We start from the raw sequence: 14765 nt of genomic DNA, 5'->3' as shown, positions 1-14765 counted from the left end.
AAAATTTAGTGCGCTTGCGTGATGGGAGAGGAGCGAAGAGGCGAGGGAAGAGAGTTGCGCTTGCGCAGAAGCAAGCTCCGCTTTGGGGGTGGGGGGCTGCCGGGCCTGGGTTGCGGCTGCGGGTGGGGCCCGGGGCGGCGCTGCTGAGTTCTCCTGAGCTGGGTGGCGCCGACGAGGAGGAGCCTGGAGGCTGTGGCAGCCCAGGCGACTAGTCTCTGACGCGGCTGCGTTCGTGGGCGCTCCCTCCCTCTCCCCCCCTTCTGGTTCACTTATTTAATTATTTATTTTCTGTCTCGGTGTGTGTGGGTCTGTGGGGGGTGAACGTGTCCTGCTCCGTGGGGCGGGGGGGAGGGAAAGGGGGAGCCGGGGCCGAGCCCAAAGGGGTGTGATTCGCCCGGGAGCGCGGGCCGCCCGTGCCGTCGTCACCGCCGCCGTCACCGTCACGACCGCCGAGAAGCCCTTGTTCCCGCGGCCGGGAAGGAGATTCGAGCGTCTACAAGATGGCGGACGGGGAGCTGAACGTGGATAGTCTAATCACCCGGCTTCTGGAGGGTGAGTACGGCGGTACGGGAGCGGGCCCCGGGAGTTGCCGCCGCCGCCTCCCCTGTCCCCCGAGTCTCGGGGAGGCGAGGAGGATGGTGGTGGAGGCCGAGCGTTGCCCGGGCCGTGACGTGACACCCCCACCTCCCAGCCCCGGGGACGCGGCCTCCCGCGGGCTACAGGGGTTCTGGGATGCAGTCCTCTCGGCGGGGAGCCTGGCGAATTGGCGGGGCTGCTGGGGGAGGGGAGGGATCGGCGCGGTGGGAGCGCGGGCCCCCTCCCTCTCGCTTCCGCGCCTCCCCCGGGGGGGGCGGGGAGAGACTGGAGCTCAGGGGCTTGCAAAGAACCCCAACCCCCGGAAGGGAGAGCGACTAGAAAGCGACTAGAACTGACTGCCCCCTTGTACTCCGGGGTGGAGAGCGAGAAAGAACGGGGTGTCTCCAGGAATTCCGGACACTCACAGGTTGCACGGATAAATCCGGTGTCCTGGTCGCTAGAAATTGACCTTTGGTGACTCTCCCCTTCCTTTGTACCCAGGGTTCGGTCGATCTCCCTCCTTTAAGCGTTTGGATCTGCTTCTATTTTCGGTTCGCTTGCCGAGGGTAAAATATTGATAAAGAAGCGGAGGTTGGGAAGTGTTGGGTAGTCCAGATTTTATTAAAATATCTAATAGCTCAGCTAAATTTTAGAGTTTGGACGTTTGGGATTGCTCCCCTCTTTTGGACAGATGGGAAAAGAAATCAGCATTGAAAGTCTTAATGAAGTATCCTCAGTAAATAAAAAAGAAATGGTAGAATTGGGGTGTGTGGCTTCAGTGATTCAAATGAATTAAAGTTACTTTTGTGCAATCCAAGCTTAATTAGTATTGTGTAGAAATGAAAAGTAGCTTCCCCCCTTTTTTTCTTAAGGATTTCAGGTAATAAATTTCGTTGAGTTCTCCTGAGCCATGTAGTTTTTAACCCCTTTTCCGTGAAGGGATAGTGAAGAATAGTTGTTTTTTTTGTTTTTTTTTTTTAATTATAAAACATAAAAAAGTGAATTGTAGGTTTCATTTTCCTTACTGCCTTCGTCCCTCTAACATCCCCACACACACCCCCACACATAAAAGTACCCTGAAATCTCGGTAACTAATTACTTTGCGTGTTACAGTAGAAAAAACATTTTTATGCTGAGAATTCTTTTCTCACTTAACCATATCGGGATCTATTTTAGCATCAACTGCCCTCATTTGTTTGTTTTGTAAATTACATGAAAACAGTTGATACAGTTGAAGCAATACTACTTGCTTTGAGTTTTTTTGTTTTTTTGGAAAGTTCCTTTTCCCAACCTGTTTGCATCCAAAGAACTAATTAATTCTGTATATTGTATCCATTGTATGACTAAATGTATTAAATACAGAAGTGAAGTCTGTAACAATTTATTGCTTAAATAGGAAACAAAGTTTCTATCATGAACTCTTTGCCTTTTCCTCTACTCTGTCAGTTAGTTATCACTGGGAGGCCCCCTGGTGCCTATAGTAAGTGTTAACTTCTTAACGGACTTCTAACGCGTCTGAAAATTTTTGAGATTGAAGTCTTTCTGTTGATTTAAAGGACCTTGATCTAAAAAAAAAATTCAATGAAAGTAAAGTTATTTGGAAAAATAGGTGTGTCTTCTATAGAAGGTGTTGGGCTATGAAAATACCACATGATAAAGAGCTTAATTCATTCCTTGAAGTTGTCTGGCTACTGAGAGTATTACAACACAAGCCTGAATCCCCAAATATTCAAACTCCTAACATATTGTGAAAAAAAACCCCTCAGAACTAGGACTCAGGAAACATGCCTTTTGCAGTTAAAGTGAAATTTTATTAATCCTGGGGGCAGTCCCTAATATGGCCAGAATTTACTAAGTATGTGACAATGAATAAGTCACTAGCTCTTTGTGTCTCTGCTTTCTTATTTGAAAAATGAAAATAAATTTTAAGTTGCATACCTCATGCTATTGGGAGGATCAAGTATGATACAGATTAAAAACACTGGAAACTAGAATACGTTATGTATATATAAGGTATTGCCTGTCTGGTTAAAAAAGAATGTATACATACACATAAAATCCATTTTTAAAAAGCCCAACTTTCAATGTCCATACTTTAAATAAGTTGGATCAATAAATTGATGTAATCAGATATTGCTTTTAAGCTGGATTACTGACTTGGAAAAAATATCAGAATTTTGCTGACCTCATAGGGGATCACTGTTGGTATGATTTCTGAGTTTGGGTTTGGACTTTAAAAATATAAATTTAACTGGACTTGTGATCTCATTGATAAAGGAATTTTGCACTTAAATCATTTTAAAAGTCCTATTTTTTTCTTATGTTAATATATTTTGTTATGGCATGATACAATTATTATATTTTGCTAATTGACATTTTGGTACATCTTTTTGAAATTCACTTGCATTTTGGTATGATGCTAGAGTTATGAAAAGTTCATAATTCTTAGAAGGGAAAAAGTGAACTGAAAAAAATCATATTCTGGCTATTTATATTTTTATGTGGACATGTAAGTCAATCACTACTTTAAAATAAACATTTGAATGTTTCTTTTACTTAACCATTAGAATGTTTTAATGAATAGAGTGATAGATTTGGAATTATATATTTAAATTCCACCTCTTAAAAGTTGTGCACAACCCAGTCACACTTTTTTTCAGCCTCTCTTCATCTGTCAAATGAGGTTAAACTCAGTTACCTCTAAGTTCCCATCCAGCTCTGGATAATGGGATCCTAATTTGAAATAAGAACTTTGCATTTTCTACACATAGAAAGATATCGAATCTTTAAATATGCCAAATGGTAATTATACTATATAGTCCTGATTTTTTTTCCTCCTTTTTTAGCCTGACTGGCTTGTAGTACACTTGTAGATATTTATGATTCATTTTATATGAATTGCCTATTTTGGAGATTCTTGACTACACATCATCAATGTAGTATATTTCAAAGGGCTTTTAGACATTTTTTTTTTTTAGTAGATTTATAATACATATTAGCATTCTATTGAGACCTCATCTTCTAGCACATATTGAACCCTTTTTGTTTGTTCAGAACTGGTACTTTTTACCATTTAATTTCTGGTGATGATTCTACCACCAGTCTGATCACATTTTTTTTATTTTTTTATTTTTGGTGAATTTTCAAAGCAAGAATTCTTTACCTGAACTTGCTAGCTTTATGTATCACATACATAAATTGCCAGGGACATTGAATTTCATTTGAGGGAATCACTATGCATCGAGCTAACTTAGATGCCTATAGGCTTGACCTTTTTTTTTTTTAAACCTGAAACTCCTAAGGAAGAACTTCCTCAACTGATGAGGATCCTCATCTTCTTTGCCACTTACTGTTTTAATAACTTGGGGCACTAAGTAGATTGTCCTGGATGTCAAGGAAAGGACTTGAACCTAGGTTTTTCAGAGTGGAGGCCAGACTATCTTTGCCTTTCCCAGCACTCCAATACTCTCAGACCTGACCAGTCTTCCAGTCCTGACTTTGCTCAAACAAATAAAATAATCCTGCTTCTTACTTTCCAGTAGCTTCTATATTTTGTGTTTGAGACTTTCTTTCTTTTCTTTTCTTTTTTTCTTTTTTTGGTAACTTGTTAAGAATTTTAAAATCTTATTTTTAATTGATAACTTGTTTTAAATTATTAAATTATATATTACAAAATTAATTTTTTTTTACATTACTATATTTGTACCTAGCTATTTCTATGTAACAAAGAATAAAAAATAAAATCAACCAACACAAGCCAATTTCTGATGGTATATGCAATGGTGGAGCAATTTTTTCAGCTCTTTGAAACTGATCTTTGTTATTGATATTACATGCAGTTCAGTTTTGATTTTTAGTTTAAAAAATTTACATTATTGTATATATTTCCTAGTTCTCCACTCTGCATTATTTGATATTTCTTTTTGTGTTTCTCTGAATTCCTTGTTTATAGCTTCTGTATCACAATAATGCTTCATCACATTCATGTACCATAATTTATTTAGTTATCTTGCATTTTGTTTACAGTTCTTTATTTCTATATAAGTGCTGCTATGAATATTTTGGCATGTGGAATGCCTTTTTGTCTTTATATCCTTGTGGCATATTATGACTAAAAATAAATTTTCCAGATCAAAGGGTAAGGACATTTTAGTCATTTTAAAAAGCACAATTCCAACTTGTTTCCCAGATTGATTTGAAGAGTTCACAACTTCATCATCAGTCTATTTAGTATGCTTGTCTTTAGCTCTTCTTACATTGTTGAGAGGTTATGGTTTAACCACCTAGTCATTTGGGAATGGGTTGAAGTCAGCATTGGATATGAAATTGATATAGTATACAGCTTTTTAATGTTCTTACATATGTTTAGGATAAGGTTTGGGTTCTTTTAGCTTTATAACAAAATTAGGTTTAACATTTGAATGTGTGTATATAAATATGACTTCATTTAAATGCTTAGGATGGGATTTGGTTTTATTTTAGGTTTATAATAATTAGACTTATACTAGAATATTATAACATGGCATTGCATGGAAATTTTTCCAAATGTGAGAATTAAATTAAAAATTGTATATTTTTAACTCAATAGCTTTTATAAAAAACAGGTTGGCTTTTTAAAGACAAACCATTTTCCATTTTGCACCTTATTTACTCATTTTGAATGTAAATATATATAGAGAGATGCCATTGCTTGTGATCTTGTAAAAAACTTTGGTATTTTATACTGTAGCTTATATTATTAGTCTCCCTTCTATTTACAATGGAGGAATTGGATTTTTGCTTCTCTACTGCCTTCATTGATTTTTTTGTTTTGTAACTCAAGAGTTCAATTTCCTTTTAATGAATTTTTTTTTTCTTCCCATCTTCTTCACATAGAGAACTTCCTTATCAAGGTGACTCTAATCTGTCAAAGATTCAACTCAGCTATTTTTAGCCACCTTGCCCCATGATTCTCCCATAAAGCCTTCCCTTGTCTCCCCATTTGGAAATAGTCCTTTATTGGACTTTGACTAGCATGTGTGTTTATTCATTTATGATTTGTAGTTACTTTTATATGTTCTCACTAGATTACAAATTCCTCTGAGATTATTGATCTCCATGTCTCCTTTGTATTTAGCATATCTTGTCATATACGGGCTTAATAAAGGTAAGAGGAGAAGGGAGAGCTGCTGTAGTATTCTAGTTTTCTTATACTTAGATCAATGCCTTGGGATCCTTGGTGCAGGTCCACTGAAGCAGATGGCAAAAGTGATAACAGTAGTCAGTACATTAAGGACCTATTACAGATTGAACTTTCAGAAAGGTAAAGTAATATGCTGAAGGTCAGAAAAGTAGTATATTAAAAGTCGCATTTGACCTCAGGTCTTCCTGACTCAAAAGTCACTATCTACTGGGCTATGCTTAATCTCTCTGTTTAGCATGTTTAATTTGCTATGTTCCAATTCTTAATGAACTTTTATTCTATTAATTGTTATCATGTTTTTTAAAATTGAATGGAAAATTCTTGGTATGATGTGAATTTAAAGTATACAAGACTCATACCAGTTAACCAGGGTATCACTACTTCTTGGTGGTACTTGTCAAAGAAAAGAGAAGAAATAACCAGACCTTCAATATTGAATTTACCAGCCTTTAAATATAATGGTTACATGAACTTGGGTTATATGAACAAAGACATGAAATGATTATTCATATGAAAATAATTTAAAAGTGAATTCACACCCATATGTTACCAGATTTTCACTCAGAATTACTATAGAATTCAGAAAATATTATGCATTGATGTATACTCAGGACTTACATTTAACTATGATACTCCTTATAAAAATAAATATTTAAATAATTGGACAGACATTTCCTTTTCATGCTTGAACTAAGCCAGTGTAATAGAAATGACAATAATGCCTACACTTATTTACAGATTTAGTAGTCTGTCAAATAAATTACCAAAGAACTACTTGATAGAACTTGAAAATATTTCAGTTCATTTAGAGAGCAAAATATAGAATCTCAAGAGAAATATGGGGGGGAAGTAGAAATAAAAGGATCTCAAAATTTAAAGCGATTATCTTGAAAACTACTTGATACTGGTTAAAAACTAGCAAAGTATAATCTACTAGACTAGATAAATCTAATCCAGGGCAGTCAAACATACATATTCTGTCAACTCAAGCAAGCTGCTGAGAAGGTTGGTAAGAAGTATGTAATGAATTATCTTTATACCAAATACAATAATTGGCTCCAAATATCTGTATCCAACTTGTCAGAAGATCAAATAATTTTTTAAAGATATAAGAATTGATGCTATGGTTTTAATGATATAATGACAAAGATACCTTTCACTACTGATGAGGTGAAGATTTAAGCAGTGTCCAAAGCTGACCACAAAAGATTATTCTTTTTTCAATAGTATTTTATTTTTCCAAACATATGCAAATATAGTTTTCAATATTCAGCTCTGCAAAACTTTGTATTCCAAATTTTTCTTCCTACCCTATCCCCAAGATAGCAAATAAAAAAAATATATATGCTGGAGTATAGGTTAAACATGTGTAATTGAAAAATTGTTTTGATTAGATAAAATTAAATGCTTTTTGTAAGCACTAAACAACATAACTATAAAAAGACTTTGCCTTTGAGGGGCAGGATATTTACATCAGTTCTTTATATAATCAAACCTCTAAAGCCCACCTTCTGTAGGGGTTATGGGCAGCCCACTTGTCATGTCCTATCAGAAATCCCAGTCCCTGAGGTTAAATTTTCTGTATAAATCTATTTCAGGCAGGCCCAGGCCATGCTGATGCCCTCTTTTTGGGTTAGTCCACTATGGCACTTTGCTTCATGATGACTTTCCTCTTACCCCTCTCCCATGGCACATGGTGATTCCTAGCCCCAGCATACCTTTTAGTAGCTCTCCTTTCTTCCTTATAGCTAACTAACACTTTTGGGGTGCTAAGTCCCTATCAGGATTTAGCTGTCAGCTAAGGGTATGCCCCAGACTCCTGAGGTGTTTCCTTTCTCCTGGTAAATGGCAAATTCTACTAGGAAACTTGTGCTTTCCATCATTAATTATTAAAACTCTTTTCTATGTTCTCCCCACTCTATTTCATATTTACCACTCTTGATGTCTACTATATCCCTACATTTTGTTTGTAATCTCTTTTAATGAAACCTACCTTTTGCTCCCCCCCAAAAAGTCTTATATCCAGATAGTTAGGGAACTGATACAAATACAGATTAACTCAAAAGTCTTAGTGCCATTTAAAGATTTTAAGGTACTGTATATAAAATAGAATACTTCATTAATAGATAAGTGGTCAAAGGATTTAAACAGACAGTTATCAAAGGAAATGGAAGCTATCAACAAATGTGAAATACTCTAAATCACTTATAAAAGTAAAGCAATTTTAAATAATTCTGAGGTTTCATCTCATAACTATCACCAAAGATAATAAAGAGTGGTGAAATAGAAACACTAATATATATATTTTATAGGTAGATGTGAATTGACCCCAACCATTCTGGGAAAAAAATTGTGATTATTTAAGAATCATCACTAAACTTAACAAATTTTAGCACACTCATCTCACTACTGGGCATATATTTCAGGAAGATCAGTGACAAAAAGAAGTCTGTTGGTAGATATAATTGACTCCTTTCCTCATGGTATCAGGTGAAGCAGATTGAAACCTCTAACCTTGTGACTTCAGTATGTCAGTTGGGTTCATTGTAAAGTCTTTGAGTTCCTGAGCCAGTGCAACAAAGGTGCTCCTCTAGAGCAAAGAATGCATTATCTTTGAGACCCTGGTTCAATGATAGTTGAGAATAGACTTCAAACAACAGTAGTGTTGCTTTTGGATGTGAACTTTTTTAGTGGCTTTCCACCTTGCCTCTTCATCTCTGGCTTCTTTCAAGGTAGCTAACATCCCATTTTCTTTCCTTCCCCCCCCCCCCCAGGTTTATTTATTTATTTATTATGGTTTTTTATTTACAAGATATATGCATAGGTAATTTTTCAGCATTGACCATTGCAAAACTTTTTGTTCCAATTTTTCCCCTCCTTCCTCCCACCTCTTCCCCCAGGTGGCAGGTTGACCGATACATGTTAAATGCAATATATGTATACATGTCCAAATAGTTATTTTGCTGTACAAAAAGAATCAGAATTTGAAATAGTGTACAATTAGCCTGTGAAGGAAATAAAAAATGCAGGCGGACAAAAATAGAGGGATTGGGAATTCTATGTAGTGGTTCATAGTCATCTCCCAGAGTTCTTTCGCTGAATGTAGCTGGTTCAATTCATTACTGCTCTATTGGAATTGATTTGGTTCATCTCATTGTTATAGAAGGCCACATCCATCAGAATTGATCTTCATATAGTATTGTTGTTGAAGTGTATAATGATCTTCCGGTCCTGCTCGTTTCACTCAGCATCAGTTCCTGTAAGTTTCTCTAGGTCTTTCTGAAATCATCCTGTTGGTCATTTCTTACAGAACAATAATATTCCATAATATTCATATATCACAATTTATTCAACCATTCTCCAATTGATGGGCATCCACTCAGTTTCTGGCCACTACAAAGAGGGCTGCCACAAACATTTTGGCACATACAGGTCTCTTTCCTTTCTTTAGTATTTTTTTGGGATATAAGCCCAGTAATAACATTGCTGGATCAAAGGGTATGCACAGTTTGATAACTTTTTGGGCATAGTTCCAAATTGCTCTCCAAAATGGCTGAACATCCCATTTTCTACAAGAATTCTTTCCCCTTAAAGCTAATGCCCTTCCTGTAAGATTTTCTCCAATTTTTTCTTTATATAGCTTAATTGTACATACTTCTCCTTCCCACCCTGAATTCCCCACCCTCCCAGCTCTTTGAGAGGAGGAACTGTTCTTGCCTTTATTTGTGTCCCCTATTGCTTAGTACAATGTTTGGCACATGGTAAATGCTTATTTATTTGACATTAGTGCAGGGTGTCTGGAATGCACTCCCCTCTCTCTTCCACCTTTCATTCTCCTTATTTGAAATGCTAGTTCTTCAAATCCTAGCTCCTTTTCCTTCATCATGCTTTTCCTTATTGCCCTCTGGGTGACAAGTTATTTCTTCCTCCTCAAATTTTCCTGGATCACTTTGCATCTTTCCTTTGCTCTTTATATTTTGTATCCTTCTTTTTCTGTGTACATGTTAAAATATTCTACTTTAAATTATAAGATCTTTAGAAGTAAACTTTTATCATCATTGTTTCCCCAATGCCTATCATGTAATGGGTACTTAATAACAAGGGCATATTATAAATGACTTTCCTCACAACAACCCTGTAAAATATGATCCAACAGGTGTGGAAAATGAGGCTCTGAGGACTAAGTAATGAATTTTTTGTCTATCTGCAGGGAATGTGAGCACCTGTTTGACTACTAAGGCTTAGCACTTTTTTTATGATGTCAGGAACAGAGATATATAACTAGAGTTACATATTGTGTTCAGATGTTATTAAAAATCAAGGTAACTAAGAATTTTTAGTTGGAATGATTATAACTTTGAGACATGGACTTTCTGACAGACCATTTTCTGTTTTCCCCCTAATTTTTGGAATAACCCTTCTAAATTTTGGAGGAGAAGGATTCAATTGTGTAAATATAAAATAATTTTATAAATATAAATACTTGCCTCTCAAAAATTGTCTTAAGTTTTTCATAGAAAAGGAGAGATCTGAAAGGCCATAAGTTAAGAATTTATTCTAAAAGGACTAAAAGGAGTCCTTTAAAAAACTTACTCAAATTGGGAATATTCTTAACGTCTTAATACCTTATCCTCTCCCCCTCCTCCCTTTTTGGGGATAGGTCTGAATGAGTTTTAAACTGGTGTTATAAATGAGTTAGATCTTTACTTAGGGATTGGATAACATTTCAGATTATTTGGCTGTTCCCTCTTTTCTTTCCTTTGTCTCCTCACCTATTTTTCTCTTTCCTCAGTAGAATACAAAATTGGAAGTCCATTGGTATAATGGAAAAGGTACTTGCTTTGGTGTGAGAGGACCTGGGTTTTAACTTTGGCTCTACCACTTAATAGCTCTGTTTTTGAGCAAGTAACTATACCTGTTGGATTCATTTCCTCATCTGTAAAATCTGGACATTTTTTAAGATGACTTCGGAGAGAAGAGGGCCTCTGTTGTACTTATTGAATAGAATTTTGTATTTTGACTTCAGAAATGAACAAGGGAGGGGCTATTTTTCTTTTCTTTTTTTTTTATTATTATTATTATTATTTTATTATATATATATATATTTTATAATATTATCCCTTGTATTCATTTTTCCAAATTACCCCCCCTCCCTCTATTCCCTCCCCCCGACGACAGGCAATACCATACATTTTACATGTGTTACAATATAGTCTAGGTACAATACATGTGTGTGAATATCATTTTCTTGTTGCACAATAAACATTAGAATCCGAAGGTACATGCAACCTGGGCAGACAGATATTAGTGCTAACAATTTACATTCCCCTCCCAGTGTTTCTTCTCTGGGTGTAGCTACCTCTGTCCATCATTGATCAACTGGAAGTGAGTTGGATCTTCTCTATGTTGAAGATTTCCACCTCCATCAGAATACATCCTCATACAGTATTGTTGTTGAAGTGTACAGTGATCTCCCGGTTCTGCTCATCTCACTCAGCATCAGTTGATGTAAGTCTCTCCAAGCCTCTCTGTATTCCTCCTGCTGGTCATTTCTTACCGAGCAATAATATTCCATAACCTTCATATACCACAATTTACCCAACCATTCTCCAACTGATGGACATCCATTCATCTTCCAGTTTCTAGCTACAACAAAAAGAGCTGCCACAAACATTTTGGCACATATATGTTTCTTTGAGGGGCTATTTTTCAATAAAACTCTTTAAAAAGTCTTATATATGTATTTTAATCCAAGTATATTAGGCTCTTTGTGTCTCTTTGGTACATTCTCAGGATTTTGAATAAATTCTTGAATAAATTATTTTCTCCATTATTGTTTTTTTGGTTGTAACAAATAGTTACTTTCAAAAACTAAAATATGGCACTTTTCAAATGATTATCAAAATGGCATGTTAAAAAAAAAACCCACTTATAGTTTAAAATGATGCCTCAGAATTTAGCCTTCTCAGATTTGATCTTATTTGAAAAATGCATTTGTTTATTTCATTTTTAAGTGAATACTATGATGGTTTTATTCAATTCAGTACTTACTGAATGCCTGTATTGAGCCTAACATATAATTCCCAAATTATTGCTATTAAGCACTCCTTAATTACTTGTTATTTAATTGGCTCTCTCATTCTTGCCATGTAGGTAAGAACTTGATGATTTTTCAAAGAATAAGCTATAAAGCAGATATTTGTTTTAAAATTTGAATGTTGATCACATCTCCAAAATGTAGTTCTGTCTAGAAATACAGAAAAGAGGTAAAAAAAAATAGTTCATCACTATTAAATAGCTTGTATTTTACTTAGCTTAACTATTAACTAGAGTATTTTTTCACCTTGCTAAGCCAATTTCTCATTCAAGTCTCCATCTTATCTATTTTTGCTTTGCTATCCATTAACTATTGTTTTCCTTATTTTCTTTCTCTATGTCCATTCCTGCTCCATTCTGTACATTTACCAGTTTTTTAAATGAACATTTAAATAATTTAAATATCACTAGACATTTTTAATCTTCAAAAAAGATGACATATTACATCTATTACATACCCCTGTTTTAAAAATACGTATCAGATTTAACACACGGATAGCAAAATTGTCCTGATTATTGAATTTCCTTCCGAAGTTCTTTTTTCTAATTTCTTCTGTACTTCTACTCAGTATTACTCCCATTTAAAAGTCTTAGGTGAGTGTGTGTATAGAAACTTTTTATACCTTCCTTATTGATTTAATATTGTACTCGCCACAGTGACTTTTCCAAACCATACCATCTCTTAACCACCTTCTGTCTTTATTGATTCCTGTTAATTTAGAGGACTTCACTTAGTAAATACTTCATGAAAAGAAATAAGGTCATTCACTCTTCTCTTCACACATCATTCAAGTATCATCTCCTAATGTTTTCTGTTTCCCCTGTCTTAGATAAAGTCCTATTTGCCCTGTTTTAACCCCTCTACGTGCATCTTTGATCCCATCTTCTCCAGCAGTTTGCCTGCTTATTATTCCATTCTTTCTTTTATGCTCAATCTCTTCTTACCTAATAGTTCCATCTCAGTTACATCCTTTCCCCAAAACAGCAACAACTACAACCTTCATTTGACTACAAATTTCACTTGATTACCTTTTCTAGCTATCATCTTATATTCTTGTCTAGATTAAACTCCGTGAGACAGTCATCAATACTTGGTATAGTATAGCATAGCATAACATAGCATATATAATGGTGTCCTGCTTTCATTTTTCTCTAAAACAGGGTTTCTTAAAGCTTTTCTCTCCTTGACCTATTTTACCCAAGAAATTTTTACATGAACATAGATACATAAAATAGGTATAAAAATTAAGTGTTTATTGATAATAAATCATAAATTTTGCAACTTCCACATTCAGTTATGAGACTCCAAATGGGATTGCAAACTATAGTTTAAGAAGCTGTACAACTATCCTTTTCTCTCTCAATCCTGATCCTTGATCTATATAGCAACCTTTATATCTGATCACCTCTTCCTGAGTACTCTCTCCTCTCTGGATTTTTATAAAATTTCCCTCTACTTGTTATCTTTTCTAATCTCAATCTCCTTTGTTGGATCTTCATCTAAGGTCAAATCCACTAATTATAGCTGTCCCCTGAGATCTGTCCAGATTTGTTTGTTTTTTTTCTCTATATTAGCTCACTGGGTAATCTCATAAGACTCATGGTTTCAATTATCATTTTCATGTGTGTAATTCCCAGGTTTATGTCCAGCCTTAGTCTCACCATCTGCTTTTAGAATGCCTCAAATTGCATATCCTCTATGTATCTCAAATGCAGCCTGCTCAAAACAACTCATTCATTCTCTACTCTCCTTCTCCTCTCCTTTCCTTAACTTTTCTTTCACTGTCAAAGGCACTAACATTCTCCCAGACATGCAGTCATAGTGTCACGCTCAGTTCACCCTTCATATTCAATTTATTGTGAAACCTTGTTATTTCTACAATCCCAACATCCCATACATATGTCCCTTTCTCTTCACTCACATATCTATCATCTTCCTTCATCTTCAAATACCTTTATTATTACCTTTTCTTTGGATTATTACAGTAACCTTCCAATTGGTCTTCCTGCCCTCAACTCTCTTCCTACTCCATCTTCTATTCAGCTGCCTAAGTGATTTTCACAAAGTGCACACCTGATCATGTCTACCCTATGAATCAATTCTAGTTTATGATTAAATATAAAATCTTTTGTCTGGCATACATTCTTCACAACCTAGCCTCTTAATTTCTTTCCAGTTTTAGTTGTTATATAATTTGTCCTCCATGACTGTCCTTCCTCTTTCCATTCCTGGCTTCCTTTGCTTCCTTAAGATTTAGCCTTCAATATTGTAAGTACATATTTATTTGCAAATTATCTCCTCCATTATAATAGAATGTAAATTATTTGAGAGCAAGGATCTTGTTTTTGCCTTTTTTTTCTTAGTATTCTTCATACTTAGCACAGTATCTGGCACATAGAAAATTCTTAAAGGTTGTTGATTAATAAGTGGAGTACCTTTCTAAAGTTTATTTTTTCAAAAAATCAGTTTTCATTGATATATATTGTTTTTTATTTTTATTGCCATAGTTTCTATTTTTATCCCTTCCTATCCTAGAGAGACACCTCATATATCAAATTGTGGTTTTAAGACAACAAGTAAAAGAGGGGAAATGACACAACTGATCAATATATTGGGAAAAGTCTGAAAATTTGTGATGTACATGGACTCCTATCTGTAAAGGGGTGGGAGAGTATCTTTTCATCTCTTTCAGGCCATCCTTTTTCATTATAATTTTACATTTACTTGTGTTCCCATTTATTTTGTTGTCATTGTTTTCTTGTTTATGCAAACTTCACTCTACATCAGTTTATATAAATCTTTCCATGTTTCTCTATAGTTACCTTAATCTTCATTTCTTAAAAGCACTGCAGTGTTCCATTATAGTCATGTACCATTTTGCTGTCACAAAATGTGATACTGTGATCATTT

General features: G+C 35.5%; 1 protein-coding gene across 1 annotated transcript in view; it reads left to right on the top strand.

The window, feature by feature from the left end:
* The first annotated feature begins 67 nt into the window (after window positions 1-67).
* The window catches only part of PPP1CB (protein phosphatase 1 catalytic subunit beta), a 72948-nt gene continuing 58250 nt past the window's right edge, over window positions 68-14765 (top strand). The window contains exon 1 of the mRNA XM_074288289.1: window positions 68-552. Within this exon, the coding sequence (XP_074144390.1) occupies window positions 501-552 (52 nt within the window). The 5' untranslated portion in view covers window positions 68-500. The remainder of the gene's footprint in view (window positions 553-14765) is intronic.

The sequence above is a fragment of the Sminthopsis crassicaudata genome, chromosome 2 (genome assembly GCF_048593235.1).
Source record: "Sminthopsis crassicaudata isolate SCR6 chromosome 2, ASM4859323v1, whole genome shotgun sequence".
NCBI classification, from domain to species: Eukaryota; Metazoa; Chordata; class Mammalia; order Dasyuromorphia; family Dasyuridae; genus Sminthopsis; species Sminthopsis crassicaudata.
Note: the sequence above shows the minus strand (reverse complement) of the source record. Positions and strands in the feature narration are given on the sequence as shown.